This window comes from Bufo gargarizans, chromosome 3, assembly GCF_014858855.1.
Source record: "Bufo gargarizans isolate SCDJY-AF-19 chromosome 3, ASM1485885v1, whole genome shotgun sequence".
Lineage (NCBI taxonomy): Eukaryota > Metazoa > Chordata > Amphibia > Anura > Bufonidae > Bufo > Bufo gargarizans.
In genome coordinates, this window is record NC_058082.1 from 515,285,844 (window position 1) to 515,304,789 (window position 18,946).

At 44.6% G+C, this 18,946-nt stretch overlaps 1 protein-coding gene across 1 annotated transcript in view; it reads left to right on the forward strand.

Moving 5' to 3' along the window:
• The window catches only part of RPS6KA3 (ribosomal protein S6 kinase A3), a 130,219-nt gene that overhangs the window by 20,822 nt on the left and 90,451 nt on the right, over positions 1-18,946 (forward strand). The window contains exon 2 of the mRNA XM_044283968.1: positions 10,577-10,627. Within this exon, the coding sequence (XP_044139903.1) occupies positions 10,577-10,627 (51 nt within the window). The remainder of the gene's footprint in view (positions 1-10,576; positions 10,628-18,946) is intronic.

Below are 18,946 nucleotides of genomic sequence, written 5' to 3' on the forward strand. Positions count from 1 at the left end.
CTATGTTACATTAGCAGACAAGCGTTCATAGTAAAGCCTTTGTAATACTGCCAACGATTACCTGATTGCTCGTTCGTGGGGCAATCACAATTTTTAAGGAGATTTAAAAATCATTGCCAACGGCAGATCGTGCTGTCTAATCACTATCTGCTGCCGGAAAAATTATGATTCTGTATGGTGACGAGTGGTGGCATTAGCGATCGCTCCTCCCCATACTATGGAGCAGACAACCCCGTGGTTGAAACATGTGAACAAAACAGGGGGGGGGAAGCAAAAACCTGTACACACACCCACCATTACTAGTTCCCACCAGACCTGAAGTGGCTTGGTCTGGCTAGCACTGCTTTTCTTGAACATGTGCCTGCTGACGCCAGTGATTGGTTGCAACAGTCACAAGACCAAGTCACAACGTTCTTGCGGGGACCTAAAGCAACCAGGAACGGTGCAAGAATGTCAGGACTGCAGACAGGCGAGTGGATTTCGTTTTGATGAGACACAGATTCCTATCTTTGGGCTAGTCTGCTCCTAGGCCGGACAACCATTTTAATGTAGGGCTGTAGTGGTATTAGAGTCTTATAGCAAAGAATAACAAAATATTAGCTGGTACACTGGTAAAAATAAAACGTCCGTTAGTGCAGCTCGACCACCAGGGACACATTAGATCATAGGTCGCACTACATTTTTTCTGGAAGAGTAAGAATACTCCGCTGACCATTTTTGAGGACTATTTTTTTTACACAAGGAGGAGTAGGAAAGTTGCGGTAATTCAAATACTTGATGCGTAGGCCTGCGCTTGTTCACATCTGCGTTGCAGGCTGTGTTTGGAGGCTCTGTTGCAGATTCTATCAAAAAGACTGGACGAAAAAGCCTTGTATGCAGCACCTTTTTTGTCTGGTAAAATGACAGACTTGTGAATGGAAACTGAACAGACTCCATCATAGTCGGCGGAGTCTGTTCAACTCTGTTCCTGTCAGTTAGGCTGGGATCACATAATAATCTTGTCATACATTAAATGTAGACACAAAAAAAAATAGTATATATGTTAACAGACGCCTCAAACAGATGCCATACTGTGGCATCCCTCACCATAGAGTTCCACGTTTTTTTTTTGCTGGACTTTGCAGGATGGTACACTTCGCATTTTTTAAATTTTTATTTTTCAATGGAATTCCATAGTGACGGATGCCACAGTATGACATCTGTCTGAGGCGTCCATTAATGTATACATCTTTTTTTACATTTAACGTATGACAAAAACCCACCCTTATGTACCTGTTTTGTGCAGTTAGATGAGCAGAACAACAGAAATAAATAGCGGTGATGTAAACGGGGCCTAAGAGGTGGGTATTTATGCAGAGGAACTGCAACCACCATTATTCCTTCAGAGCTGCAGACATGAATGTTAGCTGGATCCTGGCTACATGTGATAATGCGGTGGCCATGTCGTGTGCAGAGCGTGCACTGGGTGTATGTGAGCAATGCACAGGGCAAGATCCGCCACTAGGACAGTGCTGGCCCGCTGCTTTAATAGTAAGAACTAAGGGAACTGTCCCATCAAGAACACCCCGTTCGTGTGCTCAGGACCCTTCTGTATGGCGGGAGAGTTGGTGTAACCAGTTGGGGCAACGTGAATTTACCATCGACTCAGTAGGATGATGGATAGAATAAAGCGTTTGTGTAACGTCTGGACGAGCAGAGAAGCCCTGGACTTGGGAAGTGACTCCTTGGTGCAGTGACTGTTCCAGGCTGGAGGCTCTTCTACTATATTTGGCCATTATTTAGAGACAGCTGTGGCATTAGGGGGAATGAGGAAGAGAATCTGCTCTGTGGGGGTTGTAGTCCTGTCGTCCTGCACAGCCACAGATCTGCCAGAGCCTCTCCTCATGTCTCCATGCCTCAAAACTGCCCACATCTCAACGGCTAGGTGTGACTATGATTATCGGTCCAGGCATAGCGCACAGTGTCAACTCCACTAAATCCATAACTGATGGGATTTGGTTTCCAGGGGGTTATTAATAGAAATCCCATTATCCGTGCTCTGCGTCTTGTCGCAAAACTTACTGGTTCAAGTTGTAGGGGAAGGAGAGTAAAAGTGGCTTTACATGGTGAAAACAAGTAGTCATCATCTCCACCGCCGCAATGTTTTCGGGTTCCTTGGGCAGCACGCCCTGCTCTCCTTGCTATAGCAACTCCTGGGAGCCTGCTCCTCCTCCTTCCAGCTCCCGCCAGCTTCCCCTGCTGCAGGGGCACTGTATAGCTCCAGCGCCTGCCCAAACCAACCAATAGCAAAGCTACTTGCAATAAGGAGCTTTGCTATTGGCTTTCGCAGGCACAGGCAGCATAGCTGCGCTGCCTGTGCCGTTCACAGCGTGCCCTGCGCTGATGAAAAGCAGGGAAGAGTCTAAGGCGTATTGGTACGCCTAAGGCTACTTTCACACTCTCGTTTGGTGTGGATCCATCATGGATCTGCACAGACTGATCCGTTCAGATAATACAACCACATGCATCTATTCAGAACGGATCAGTTTGTATTATCTTTAACATAGCCAAGACAAATCCGTCTTGAACACCATTGAAAGTCAATGGAGGACGGATCCGTTTGACTATCAGTGAAAACGTATCCGTCCCTATTAAATTACATTGTGTGCCAGGACGGATCCATTTGGCTCAGTTTCATCAGACGGACACCAAAGCGGAATGGAGACTGAACTGATGCATTCTAAGCGGATCCTTTTCCATTCAGAATGTATTAGAATTCAAACTGATCCGTTTTGGACCGCTTGTGAGAGCCCTGAAAAGATCTCGCAAACGGAAAGCCAAAACGCCAGTGTGAAATGTGGGAGTAAAATGACCTGAACAGGCATCAGTGACGCTTGTACAGCCGCTATTGCGACCTCTGCATTAGATTCTTGTTCTTTGAAGCCATGTGATGGTTTCTTTGTGAGTACCAGACCATGTCGCTGCATGCCATCTTTTAACGTATTGCTATGGTAAATCTCATACCTCCTGCTGCCATGGGGAAACGTCCAGGAAACAGATCTATTTTCAACTTTTCTTTCTTCCCGAAGGCTACCATGGAAACAGATGATCCTTTACCCTCTACAATATCAATATGCATCTTCGTTATTGTACTAGCTCTTGCATCATTTTGGTTATTTAGTCTGTATATGAGCTGAGCATGTGAGGGAGTACTCGGGCCACGTATAGAGGGGATTCTGCAACGTACATGCCTTCACAGAAAAGGGAAGTTCTTAAAAATGTTCTACCTTGGATATTTACATGATGAACTGGTGAGTGTTTGAATAGGGTGCGAATTTTACAACTGCAGATATGCTATAGCTGAGAGAGTATTTAGTACAATATATTATTCTCAGATTTATTACGAGTGCAAGTATACGGTTTTGATGATGATTTCTTTATTTCCACTAGTTTGGATTTCACAAAATCTTATCTCAATTTTTTTTATTTTAATGTTTTACATATGTTTTATGTGTGGTTTGGTTAGATTAATTGGGTTTTCCAGGATTTTGATACTGATAACCTATCCTCAGGATAGATCATCAGGATCGGATTGTTGGTTGTCTAACACCCAGGACCCCAACCAATCAGCTGTTTGAGAAGGCATCGGCACGAATGTGAATGGGGCTGAGCGCGATACCAAGCACAGACACTATACAATGTACAGCAATGTGCACTCACGGGTGCCTTCTCAAACAGCTTGATCAGCGGGGGTCCTGGGTGTTTGACACCCACTGATCAGATACTGATGACCTACAGACGTGGACAAAATTGTTGGTACCCTTTGGTCAATGAAAGAAAAAGTCACAATGGTCACAGAAATAACTTTAATCTGACAAAAGTAATAATAAATTAAAATTCTATAAATGTTAACCAATGAAAGTCAGACATTGTTTTTCAACCATGCTTCAACAGAATTATGTAAAAAAATAAACTCATGAAACAGGCATGGACAAAAATGATGGTACCCCTAACTTAATATTTTGTTGCGCAACCTTTTGAGGCAATCACTGCAATCAAACGCTTCCTGTAACTGTCAATGAGACATCTGCACCTCTCAGCAGGTATTTTGGCCCACTCCTCATGAGCAAACTGCTCCAGTTGTGTCCGGTTTGAAGGGTGCCTTTTCCAGACTGCATGTTTCAGCTCCTTCCAAAGATGCTCAATAGGATTGAGGTCAGGGCTCATAGAAGGCCACTTTAGAATAGTCCAATTTTTTCCTCTTAGCCATTCTTGGGTGTTTTTAGCGGTGTGTTTTGGGTCATTGTCCTGTTGCAAGACCCATGACCTGCGACTGAGACCAAGCTTTCTGACACTGGCTAGTACATTTCTCTCTAGAATTCCTTGATAGTCTTGAGATTTCATTGTACCCTGCACAGATTCAAGACACCCTGTGCCAGACGCAGCAAAGCAGCCCCAGAACATAACAGAGCCTCCTCCATGTTTCACAGTAGGGACAGTGTTCTTTTCTTGATATGCTTCATTTTTTCGTCTGTGAACATACAGCTGATGTGCCTTGGCAAAAACTTCGATTTTTGTCTCATCTGTCCACAGGACATTCTCCCAGAAGCTTTGTGGCTTGTCAACATGTAGTTTGGCATATTCCAGTCTTGCTTTTTTATGATTCGTTTTCAACAATGGTGTCCTCCTTGGTCGTCTCCCATGTAGTCCACTTTGGCTCAAACAACGACGGATGGTGCGATCTGACACTGATGTTCCTTGAGCATGAAGTTCACCTTGAATCTCTTTAGAAGTCTTTCTAGGCTCTTTTGTTACCATTCGGATTATCCGTCTCTTAGATTTGTCATCAATTTTCCTCCTGCGGCCACGTCCAGGGAGGTTGGCTACAGTCCCATGGATCTTAAACTTATGAATAATATGTGCAACTGTACTCACAGGAACATCTAGTTGCTTGGAGATGGTCTTATAGCCTTTACCTTTAACATGCTTGTCTATAATTTTCTTTCTGATCTCTTGAGACAGCTCTTTCCTTTGCTTCCTCTGGTCCATGTCGAGTGTGGTACACACCATATCACCAAACAACACAGTGATTACCTGGAGCCATATATATAGGCCCAATGGCTGATTACAAGGTTGTAGACACCTGTGATGCTAATTAGTGGACACACCTTGAATTAACATGTCCCTTTGGTCACATTATGTTCTGTGTTTTCTAGGGGTACCATCATTTTTGTCCATGCCTGTTTCATGAGTTTATTTTTTTACATAATTCTGTTGAAGCATGGTTGAAAAACAATGTCTGACTTTCATTGGTTAACATTTATAGAATTTTAATTTATTATTACTTTTGTCAGATTAAAGTTATTTCTGTGACCATTGTGACTTTTTCTTTCATTGACCAAAGGGTACCAACAATTTTGTCCACGTCTGTATCCTGAGGATAGGTCATCGGTATCAATATTCCGGAAAAAAACCTTTTTGGAGGGTTTTCTGGCAAACCCCCTTCCCCCTTGGCCAGACCTGTAAAGGAAAGATTACTTAGGCTACTTTCACACTGCCGTTTCTGGGTCCGCTTGTGAGATCTGTTTCAGGGCTCTCAGAAGCGGCCCAAAATGGATCAGTTCAGCCCCAATGCATTCTGAATGGATAAGGATCCGTTCAGAATGCATCAATTTGGCTGCGTTTGGTCTCCGTTGCGTTTTTTAGACTGTCACTAAAACGCAGCTTTCAGCGTTTTGGTGACCGTCTGACTATGCAGAGCCTAACGGATCCATTTTTCACTGACACAATATGGTGCAATTGAAAACTGATCCGTCCCCCATTTACTTTCAATATAAGTCAGGACGGATCAGTTTTGACTTAGACTTTTTTTTAAATAAATACTGCAAACGGATCCGTGTGAAATTAGCCTTAATTGATTCCCGGTACTGGCTCCCTGCTCCTTCTCCGCCAGGCCAGTGAAGCTTCTCTGGGATCCCTCGCTGTGAACATCTGTGTGACATTGCCACAGCCAATCACTGGCCACTGCGGAGACCGAATACTACTGCAACCATTTGTCGAGGCTTAAGGGGAGCGACTGGTGGGACCAACACCAATCTCCAGAAAACTGTGCTTTTCTCTTTCCGTTAGTGTTATAGAATTTAGCACAAACTCATTCTAGCCATAGTCTTGTGGCTGGTGGGAGTGAGGTGCCCGTTCTGGTGATCTAGTGAAGGTGATAAACACAGTTGACTGGAATACTAGTTTAAAATGCAGTTGAGGTCCTTTTATTGCGTTATTTTGATGGTAGCACTTAATTCATATGCACACATTCTTATGTAGAATACATGACTTGGTCATCTACCGCTAAGCATTGTCCAATCTGCGTTACAGAGCAGGAAGTGCTTGATGTGCCCTCCAGTCGGCAGTCCTCCTTCATCACTTGGTCAGTGATTGACAGCCCTCCTATTTTGCCTGATCTTTTCCCACAAAACTATGTACCAATGTGCTCAGGTCATAACTCTGATGGATGTGTGAGATCTTTGTACTTTGTTAGGGCACTAATTTGGGGCATACAAATGTTAGCATTTCATTTTGCAACTTTATAATATGTTTTTTAGTGTGCCAACTTAAACATGTATAGGTAAATGTGCAGGCAGTTGCTAGGGCATCTGTATGAATGCCCTATTAACTAGAAATAATAAGCCAGGCCTAGAGTCCTTAAATGGATCTTAGGCCTTGCCCAAACAAGGGTTGATTGTGATGGTGTCAAAGGAGCATTCCCCGTTGTTTTCTTCTCCTCTATCAGCATGGGCCATGACAAGAGAAGGGAGTAAACAGTGGTGATTTCCATTGCTTGAATGAGATACTATGATTGACAGCAGTGCTCCTGCTCCTGAACATGTGGGTGCACTTCTTCTGTACCTCTGGGATACCAGTGGGAGACAGTAAGTCACCGCACATCAGCAGAGTATTGCACACACAGAGGTTACAGTCATTTCTATTAAGGAATGCATGTGGATTTTCTTTTGGCTGAAGTAAAAAAAGTGTGTTTACCCCCCCCCCCCCGCCCCCCTCCCCTCACCCCTTTCTTGAGTTTGTTCAGGTATTTCACACATTATTGCAAGTTGGAGCTCAGGGATTTCTTGGTACTTAGGTCGATACTTCAAGGTAGCTTATGTCCTGAGCACTGTTGAATTGCACAAAACAAAAAAGTATTTCAGTTGGAATAATTGTAAAAATTGCTCCTGTGTGGCTAGTGGTCATACCCTTACCCTGGTGTTTATGGTGCCACCTGGTGTTATTTTGATTCCTTCTCAGAACATCCACCTCATGTCCATGATGGTGAGCAGAAGCCACGTCCAGTGCTCCTGTTCTTCTTTGCTGGTCTGCACAATAGCAATGTAGATCATAAGCTCTTGCGGACAGGGTCCTCTCTACCCCTCTGTAGCAGTCTGTTAATAGTTTCTGCATTTTATATTAGGTGTGTGTAACCTGTCTTGATGTACAGCTCCATGGAACTAATGGCGCTTTCAAATAATAATAATCGTGTTGAAGAGAATCTGGGTGTTTGGACCGTGCTGCTGAACATGTGTGACCACCGACAGGGACACCTTAGGTGTACTTTCTGAGCGAAAACTAAATGAACAGCAGGGGGCACTATCATAAATATATAATGGCAATATCTAGACAAAAGCATTTATATTTGTAAATGATTCCAATTGAAAACGTATGTTTTTATTGATCTGACAGAGCAAATTGGTATTTGTCTCACAACCTCTAAGTTTTACTGCTGTAAAATGGCTACAGTTAGTTCAGGGGTAGGCAGGTTGGGACTAGGCGAAGCCTGTATAAAGGATCATTCCTATTTGCAGTCCACAAATTGTGAATCTACAAAATAAGTGTGCATCCGGCACTTCGCAGGCCCCATTGAAAAAAAAATATACCTATTTCTTGTCAGCAAAATGGACAAAAATGAGACACATTCTTTAATTTGCTATTCAGGCTTTTTTTTTTTTTTTTTTAATACAGGTCCTTCTAAAAAAATTAGCATATTGTGATAAAGTTCATTTTCTGTAATGTACTGATAAACATTAGACTTTCATATATTTTAGATTCATTACACACCAACTGAAGTAGTTCAAGCCTTTTATTGTTTTAATATTGATGATTTTGGCATACAGCTCATGAAAACCCAAAATTCCTATCTCAAAAAATTAGCATATCATGAAAAGGTTCTCTAAACGAGCTATTAACCTAATCATCTGAATCAACTAATTAACGCTAAACACCTGCAAAAGATTCCTGAGGCTTTTAAAAACTCCCAGCCTGGTTCATTACTCAAAACCGCAATCATGGGTAAGACTGCCGACCTGACTGCTGTCCAGAAGGCCATCATTGACACCCTCAAGCAAGAGGGTAAGACACAGAAAGAAATTTCTGAACGAATAGGCTGTTCCTAGAGTGCTGTATCAAGGCACCTCAGTGGGAAGTCTGTGGGAAGGAAAAAGTGTGGCAGAAAACGCTGCACAACGAGAAGAGGTGACCGGACCCTGAGGAAGATTGTGGAGAAGGACCGATTCCAGACCTTGGGGGACCTGCGGAAGCAGTGGACTGAGTCTGGAGTAGAAACATCCAGAGCCACCGTGTACAGGCGTGTGCAGGAAATGGGCTACAGGTGCCGCATTCCCCAGGTCAAGCCACTTTTGAACCAGAAACAGCGGCAGAAGCGCCTGACCTGGGCTACAGAGAAGCAGCACTGGATTGTTGCATGTCATTCGGAAATCAAGGTGTCAGAGTCTGGAGGAAGACTGGGGAGAGGGAAATGCCAAAATGCCTGAAGTCCAGTGTCAAGTACCCACAGTCAGTGATGGTCTGGGGTGCCATGTCAGCTGCTGGTGTTGGTCCACTGTGTTTTACCAAGGGCAGGGTCAATGCAGCTAGCTATCAGGAGATTTTGGAGCACTTCATGCTTCCATCTGCTGAAAAGCTTTATGGAGATTAAGATTTCATTTTTCAGCACGACCTGGCACCTGCTCACAGTGCCAAAACCACTGGTAAATGGTTTACTGACCATGGTATTACTGTGCTCAATTGGCCTGCCAACTCTCCTGACCTGAACCCCATAGAGAATCTGTGGGATATTGGGAAGAGAAAGTTGAGAGACACAAGACCCAACACTCTGGATGAGCTTAAGGCCGCTATCGAAGCATCCTGGGCCTCCATAACACCTCAGCAGTGCCACAGGCTGATTGCCTCCATGCCACGCCGCATTGAAGCAGTCATTTCTGCAAAAGGATTCCAGACCAAGTATTGAGTGCATAACTGAACATAATTATTTGAAGGTTGACTTTTTTTGTATTATAAACACTTTTCTTTTATTGGTCGGATGAAATATGCTAATTTTTTTAGATAGGAATTTTGGGTTTTCATGAGCTGTATGCCAAAATCATCAATATTAAAACAATAAAAGGCTTGAACTACTTCAGTTGTGTGTAATGAATCTAAAATATATGAAAGTCTAATGTTTATCAGTACATTACAGAAAATAATGAACTTTATCACAATATGCTAATTTTTTTAGAAGGACCTGTATATATGTGTATGTGTGTGTGTGTGTGTGTGTGTGTGTATGTATATATATATATATATATATATATATATATATATATATATATATATATATATATATATATATATATATATATAAAAATGTCCCATTTGTCATGTGATCTTCCCTCCAACTTGCCCCACCTCCTTAGACAGAGTGTGTCGGGTACTTTGACAGACTGCCTGTCGACAGGAATACAGTACTCCTGGAAACTAACAGACGGTTTGTGGAAATGGCCGGCGCGCTCCGTGTAAGGGGGTGAGGCACGCTGGAGTGGAGATCACATGATTTACAACGGTTACGTGTCGTCGTCGTAACGTCACTGCTGCATCTGTTTGAACAAAGCCTGGTGAGGAGAACCGGAGTGGCAGCACTGGATCTACTAGGAAAATACTGCTCTTTTTTTTTTTTTTTTTTTTTTTTAAGTAGGCCATTTCCTAGTGTTGACCAGTTTCTGGCGGAAAACAAGCCACCCCTAAGGGTACTTTAACACTTGCGGCAGAGGATTCCATCAGGCAGTCCGGACGCAAGCGGATGCATTTGTCAGACGGATCCGGATCCATCTGACAAATGCATTGCAATACCGGAAAAACGGATCCGGTATTTATTTTTCCCCCCACATTTTTAAAGGTCTGCGCATGGATCCGGTTTTCCGGAACACTTGGCATTAATGCATTTAAATGGAAAATAATGCGGCATTCCGGCAAGTGATTTTTGGCCAAAAAACGTAAGAGGGACTGAACTGATGCATCCTGAACGGAGTGCGCTCCATTCAGAATGCATTAGGATAAAACTGATCAGTTTTACGCTAGTGTGAAAGTACCCTAATGAAAGAACTTTATGTGTAATTTTAATTTTCTAGTAGCCAAAAAGCAAAAACGTCCTTAGCCATGAATTGAAACCACTCATGGAGTTTTCTTCACGTTATCCTGTCATTTTAATGTTTGTTTTTTATTAAATGTTTGAAAATGCATAATACTAACAGCTACCTTTTTCTGTAAATTACAGAATGGACAGCAGTTTGCAGAGGAATCGATGTGTGAAGACGACGAGAACAATGTAAGTTTTCTTTGAATATTGCAGTCAGTTTTTCTGTTTGTATCAACATCTTTTAAAATCATTTATGAAAGTAGCTGTATTTTTTTTCATGTATTTTCTTTCCCCTTACTGCTCCGATCTCCTGTTTTTGGGCCGTGGTCACATGACCATGTCCATGCAGCTCTGTGATGTTGGGTTTCGTGGATGTGTCAATGCAGCAACAGGAGCAGTGATGGGGGAGTGTCTATGTAACTAGCGAGGTGGGAGGAGCTATAAACTAGCTGGGCGTTGTTAGGGGTGGTGCTGGAGCTGTGGCTGAGAAAGGAGAAGTGCATCATGGGTTTGGTTGGATACAGCAACAAGAAGTGCTACATACAGGATGTAAACTAGACTGATTTGTGTACTTGATGAATATGGGTCAAGAGGTTCACACAACGTCAGCCGAGCCAAAATTCCACCGGTGGCTGCCGTCTTTTTGCCTCTCATACATCTTAATGGGAGGCAGTGCTTTAGATCGCAAGGCAGCTTAAGGATGCGGCCGTGCCAAGAGGTAATATGAACACTGCCTCCTATTGAGATGTATGGGCGGCAGAAAGATCACTGCCACTGATGGGTTTTCTGTGCGCCTGTCCACACCAAAATTCTGCTGTAAAAGCTGTCCTGTAAAGGTCCTCTAAAGGTATTAAGCAGGCTCATATGCTAAGACCGGCCCATACTTGATGAGCATCGGCTGCTATGACCTGGGTCCAGAGTAACGCCGATCCTGGTCATTTAATTCTACTGAACCACAGAATAAGCACATCATGTCATTTATAGTGCGCAATGAACTGTAAAAAAACAAATCCCAAAAGAAACACTGGTGGAATTGCCATGTTATCCAATTTCATTCCACAAAGATTTTTTTTTATTTTTTTTTCGTTTTCCAATACAAGCTATGATAAATTCAACTGTGCCGTTCAAAAATACAACTTATCCCACAATAGACAAACCCTCGTACGGCATGAACAGAAAAAAAAAAGAGCGAATATGGCTCATGGAATGCAGAGAAGAAAAAATGAAAATGGGCTGTGCCCTGTTAAATTTCATCCAAACTCGAAATTGTGCAATAAAACATAACATGTATGTACATAGGCTTTAACTTCTTTGTACTCTTCAGAAAGACACTTGACTTTTATACTTAAGCCTACAAGGCTGCAAGTCAACACGTGTAGTATCAGTTCCATCTTAGCAAGGATAAATTAAGCTAAAAGTAACTAAGATACCAATAAGAAAAAATATATATGTAAAGCAGTACACATACAGAGGCAAATGAGTTCTGACACTCAGAACGACTGTTTTTCACCATAGAAATATTATTTGTAAATGCTGCTGTGACTGAGCAATATATTGAAATCTTTCTTGTTTTAAAGGGGTTGGCCACTGTTCAAAGTTTTTCTGTAACTTACTGTATGATAGTCACTGCTGCTCATGTGCTAAGCAACTTCCATAATCTGTTTATCCAGCTCTTTCCATCCTGCGGCTGCTCCTGTAAACGGTGGCTGTGGTGGGTTTTACCGCAGCGGCCCTTACATCTGATGTCATTGTATGGCTGTGTTGTCTCCCCCACCTGTCTATCCAGCGTTGAGCCCTATCGTCCTTTCTTCTACTGTACAGGCTCCACAACGCGTGATTGGCGCAGTGTAAACATTCTTCTCCTCCTCCAGTGTCCCATCCAATGTTCTTGTGGGCAACTGAAAGCTCAAGCATCGAGAGCATACAGAAAAACTTTGTAAGCTAGCCAGCACTATTAATATTTTAATAAGGGAATAAAGGGCTCATTCTCCAGAGGTGACAAGGCTTCCTTGCTTGAAGGGCTCTTACACATCACAACAGCATTTATTTCTGCTGTTCTGCTCCATTATAGAAGCGCAATAACAAAAATAACGGAAGTGACATATTCACCACATAACTGACAGGAACGAAGCCTAACAGATCTCATTGATTCTGATTAGATCAGTTTGGAAGACTGCGACAGACTCCAACGCAAATGTGAACATGGCCTTAGAGCAGTAAAGCTGTGGGATAGTCTGTTTAGCAGAAACAGTTGATGACGTCAAGAAAGGATTAGGTGATTTTTTTGAGACCTGGCACCACCGATGTATATATGTGTGAAAGTAGCCTAATTCCTTTTTCCTTTTTTTTTTTTTTTTTTTTTTAAAAGGGGTCGTCTCACTTCAGCAAGTAACATAGTACATAAGGCCGAAAAAAGACATCTGTCCATCCAGTTCGGCCTGTTATCCAGCAAGTTGATCCAGAGGAAGGCAAAAAAAAAAAAAAAAAAAACATGTGAGGTAGAAGCCAATTTTCCCCACTTTAGGGGAAACAAAAATTCCTCCTCGACTCCAATCAGGCAATCAGAATAACTCCCTGGCCGTTGCCCCTCTCTAGTAGCTATAGCCTGTAATATTATTACGCTCCAGAAATACATCCAGGCCCCTCTTGAATTCCTTTATTTTGCGGACAAGAATAGGACATGTTCTATTTTTTTTTTTCGGGAACGGAATTGTGGACCAGGAAGTGCGGATCCGCGATTCCGGATCCGGGCAGCACATCATGCAGCCCCATAGAAATTAATGGGTCCGCAATTCCATTCCGCAAAATGCAGAACAGAATTGTGGACGTGTGAATGGACCCTTACTGTCCTTTTTGACTACATTAGGAGACATGGGATTCCAACAAGATAACGCCCGTCCACACACTGTGCTTTTTAGGGTATCCAGCAGCTCATCTGGCCAGCCTGATCACCAAATCTCCCCCCCATTGAGAATTTCTGGGTCTGGATGAGGCCACAGATCCACCATGCACAACAGCCAACAATCACTGTGGCTGAACTACGGGTCCGAGCTTGGAATGACATAGCACAGAAGAACATCCAGCATCTGTATGACCATCACCATGCCAGAGTGGCAGCAAGGGGCGATGCCACCCAGTATTAATGTGACCCTGCCTCATCATATACCCTACTGCAGACCCCGAAATAAAGACCGAGCACCACTTGCAGTTTCCTTAGTTTTTTCTTTTTTCATTTTCGTCTATCTGGTACATTTTTCTTTTGTCTCTACTTACAAACTGATGCAATGTTCACATGTTTCCGATCTGGTTTTGTTCGTCATAGACTGTTGTGCTGCATTGATTGTGAAATTGTTGTCATTTTTCTTATTTTTTGACACTGTGAATTTGCTTGCTTTGAAATATTGACTACTTGGAAAAGCTCAGCGTTTTTGTAATATATAAAAGGAATTTGCCGTTCATTGTGTGTGATGATCACCTGTAGTATTGTGAACGGGGATGATGGGCTGTAATGAATGTCTCGGGGAAGTTTCTGGTGCCTGGCTTCTGGCCAAAGTCTTCTGTAATCTTTGAGAGCTGGAATTCAAAACAGAAAAGGCACGGAAAGGCATTCTCATAGACATGTCTAACATCTCCTGTCTGGAAACGGCAGGATTCCTTCAAGTGCCAGACACTGCCTGATTTTCTTATTATTAGGCGGCAGCAGCATCTAAACCTCATCGCCTAGTGAAGCAACGTTCCAGAACTTGCTTTGTGGTTGTGTGCAAAACATAACACGTTGGTTTTAAAGGCTATGGAGACCTTTTGTTTATTTGGGCATAAATCAGCATAGAAGTTGGTTCAGTCGAGATCGGAGAGGGGATGGAGCATGAGCCGTCAAAAATCGGTCAAAGAGCTCCTCTAACAGAAGAACTTACTGCAGATCCTGTGGTGATGTGTTTTTAATTAAAACATACTAAATGTTTTTTTAGCTCAAAATCAAAAGTTATAATAAGAATAATTAAAAAAGACTAAAGGTGTCCATAGCTAAAAAAGCAATGTCACTTTTACAAAGGCTGAGCATTCACAAAAATGCCTGCTGTGGACTGAAGCTGTTACAAAACCACTTTGAAGGGGTTGTCCAGGGTTTTACTTTTGATGGTCTATCTTCAGGATAGGCCATCAATATCTGATCAACTAGGGTCACGCACCCCGACCAATCAGCTGTTATGGGGTAACTCAAGCGTCTGAACTAGACAGTTCTTTCCATTGTGTAGTGGATGGAGCTGGTTACTGCAGCTCTGCTTCTTTTCACTTCAGCCGACAGCACCTTTAGGGCCCATTCACACGACCGTAGGCCATCCGCAAAATACGGGTACGGCCATGTGAATCACGGATGCAAACCCTTTTACTTGTACGGGTCCGCAATCTGCAAGATACGGCGTGGTGCGGAGGCACAGAACGTGAGCGCTATGAAGTTATTCCATAGTCTTTTGGGTCCATGTCTCCGCACCCCAAAATATAGGACATGTGCTATCTTTTGCCATATATTGCTGATTGCGGACCTATTCAAGTCAATGGGTCCTCAGCACGGGTACGCACGGCCTACGATCGTGTGACTGAGGCCTTAGTCTTCACTTGTAATTGGGGCCTGTTCACACTAAAATCATGACTTCCATTTAGAACAGAATTATGGCCAATGTGATATCTCCTTTTCTAATAGATTGACTTTAATTGGGTCCATTGGTGTTTCAGTATTTCAGTGACAATACTGTGCTGTTCTTACTCTAAAAATAAATCCCATAAAGCTTGACAGAATCCTTAACCACTAGTGTGACCAGAGCTTTAGTGTACTGGATAATGTACTTTGTAGCTTTCAGTTATGCACTTATGTTTTATTACATGTTTGCAGCTGGCACTTACATGACTTTTCATGGCAAGATTAGTGCAGCATATAGCAATTTTCATGCCATCAAAATGACAGAAACCTCGACCGGACCCCTTTGTAAGTCCATGACATCACTCAGAACGGTCACGTAGAGGATTCTGCATCACGTTATGGTTTCCATTATGAACAAAAGCCATGACGCAAATGTGAACATGTATTAAAATAGCACCTGAATCTGTGGCTCTTATTCAATGTGCCCGGTATATCATAGTAACAGTACGACTATTTGAGTGTTATTACTTTGGTTAGATTGTGTTTGTCTATAGTTGTGACTTAGGCTAGTTTCCCATCTACGGCACAACCCTCCGGCAGCCTGTTCCAGCAGAGAACAGCCTCCCAGAGTTTCTCCCATCTGCTCATAGGAGCACAGCCACCTCTCTGACCATGGCCTTTCTCCCTCGATTTGTTAGTTTGGTGGGGCGGCCAGCTCTAGAAAAAGGCCTGGTTGTTTCAACCTTCTTCCATTGAAAGTGGTTATCCAAGGCCTATAATGTTCCCCATTTGCCTGTTCCCCTTACACAGATAGTACTCTCTTCACTCCCCGGCACAGCTGCTGCTGCATCTTCCTGTCGCGCGGATGAAAACATCTGGCATTGGGGGGGAGGGGACAGCCAATAGCAGGCCTCGACGGGAATGAGCCTCCCTAGCGTCACCCTCCATTGGCTGTAATCCAGCTCCTCCCCAGTCCCGGATGCTTTCATCTGCGTGATGGAGAGTTGTGGCCGTGTCTGCATAAGAAGCTACGCAGGTGCAGGGGAGCCAGGTAAGTATTGTCTGTGTGAGGGGCCCGGGCATATGGGGGGGCATTATAGATCTTGGATAAAGCCCTTTAAAGGGAATCTGTCACTAGAATTTTCACTATTAAACTGGCTGACATTAGCGATGTGCTAATATCAGCTGCACCGAACTATGCTATTCTTGTGCTTATCCATGCCCCTGTTACTGTACAATTCTTACTTTTATAATATGCAAATTAGCCTCTGGGGGGGGGGGCGCATTACTCCTGCTCCTAGAGCAGCGGTTCTCAACCTAGGGGTCGCGACCCCTTTGGGGGTCGATCGGCCCTTTCCGGGGGGGGGTCACCTGAGGCTTCCTATTAGGGCTGCACGATTGTAGCGTTACATTACCCTACTTCGTGAGATTTCCCTACCTCCTGACTTCCCGTCGCACTGCTAATGACGTGAGGAGGCGTTCCTGAGTTTTGACGATCTGCGCATGCGCAAACCGACAGTTTATGGAAAATCTCAGCGGAGTTCAGCTTCACATCGGGACACTGCGCATGCGCCGGCCGGAGTTAGCCGCGCTTGCGCACTGGGCCGTAATATTTCCCTACTAAGGACACATGTGTCCCGGTGTAAAGCCGAACTCCGCTGAGATTTTCCATAAACTGTCGGTTTGCGCATGCGCAGATCGTCAAAACTCAGGAACGCCTCCTCACGTCATTAGCAGTGCGACAGGAAGTCAGGAGGTAGAGAAATCTCACGAGGTACGGTAGTATAACGCTACAAATAGGAGAGAGATTGTTTCACACAGGAGTAACATAGTTTACACGCAAAGACAGTTATGTGCGCATTTTAGGACACATGAGGGGACACATAGGGCCATGAGGAGGACCAGCATAAGATGCTATATGTCTTATGCTGGCCCCCCTCATGGCCCTATGTGTCATAGCACACATCCCCTATAACAGTGCCATCCACAGATCCCCCATAACGCTGTCCTCCACAGATCCCCCATAACGCTGTCCTCCACAGATCCCCCATAACGCTGTCCTCCACAGATCCCCCATAACGCTGTCCTCCACAGATCCCCCACAACGCTGCGTCCTCCACAGATCCCCCACAACGCTGCGTCCTCCACAGATCCCCCACAACGCTGCGTCCTCCACAGATCCCCCACAACGCTGCGTCCTCCACAGATCCCCCACAACGCTGCGTCCTCCACAGATCCCCCACAACGCTGCGTCCTCCACAGATCCCCCACAACGCTGCGTCCTCCACAGATCCCCCACAACGCTGCGTCCTCCACAGATCCCCCACAACGCTGCGTCCTCCACAGATCCCCCACAACGCTGCGTCCTCCACAGATCCCCCACAACGCTGCGTCCTCCACAGATCCCCCACAACGCTGCGTCCTCCACAGATCCCCCACAACGCTGCGTCCTCCACAGATCCCCCACAACGCTGCGTCCTCCACAGATCCCCCAAAACGCTGCGTCCTCCACAGATCCCCCACAACGCTGCGTCCTCCACAGATCCCCCACAACGCTGCGTCCTCCACAGATCCCCCACAACGCTGCGTCCTCCACAGATCCCCCACAACGCTGCGTCCTCCACAGATCCCCCACAACGCTGCGTCCTCCACAGATCCCCCACAACGCTGCGTCCTCCACAGATCCCCCACAACGCTGCGTCCTCCACAGATCCCCCACAACGCTGCGTCCTCCACAGATCCCCCACAACGCTGCGTCCTCCACAGATCCCCCACAACGCTGCGTCCTCCACAGATCCCCCACAACGCTGCGTCCTCCACAGATCCCCCACAACGCTGCGTCCTCCACAGATCCCCCACAACGCTGCGTCCTCCACAGATCCCCCACAACGCTGCGTCCTCCACAGATCCCCCACAACGCTGCGTCCTCCACAGATCCCCCACAACGCTGCGTCCTCCACAGATCCCCCACAACGCTGCGTCCTCCACAGATCCCCCTAACACCTTGTAATAGACTGGCATACATCCTGCATATCAGATATTTACATTACAATTCATAACAGTAGCAAAATTAGTTATGACGTAGCAAGGAAAAAAATGTAATGGTTGGGGGTCACCACAGCATGAGGAACTGTATTAAGGGGTCACGGCTTTAGAAAGGTTGAGAACCACTGTCCTAGAGGCTCTGTTCTCCCACCTCATTACACGCCCTCCAAGTCTTGATCGACAGGGCCAGGCAGCATTTGCAATGATGGAGGGAAGGACGCTCGCCGGCTGCCAGCTTCCTAATTCCTGCTCCGAATACTGAACGGCGCGAGGTTTCCTCAGCGCACACGGGCGGCAGGAGGATGCGAACTTTCCCATTCCCAATACGGGGTATTAAGTGCAGATTCTTGAGGAAATTTTTGTTAATTTTTTTAATTTTAGCAGAAGGCTGCAACATAATCGAATTTGAAAGGGTCTGAAGACTTTTCAAATGCATTGTATATATCAATCTGCTCAGCTCCTCCTGCAGATTGTAGTGCATTTTGTGGTGACAGATTCCCTTTAAATGTCGGCTCATTGTATGCGATTTTCTCTTTTTGGTGGCCACATTTTTTTTTTTATTGGTATTCCACTGTACAGGTTAGAAGTGTGCAGTAGGCTTGGTTTCAGTGACACATGAAGGGTCTCTGTGGTTGGGTTTCCAGCGCTGTGGGATATGTTTGATCTGTGGATAAATACTGCTTTACAAGAACATATTTAGACAGACTGTATATACAAGTTTGGTGAAATTGTTGAGAAAACAGGCACAAACATGTCAGTCATGTGCAGCCTGAAATAGCATCACTTTGTACATCTCAGATGATTTATCTTCTCTCCTCATGTGTCTG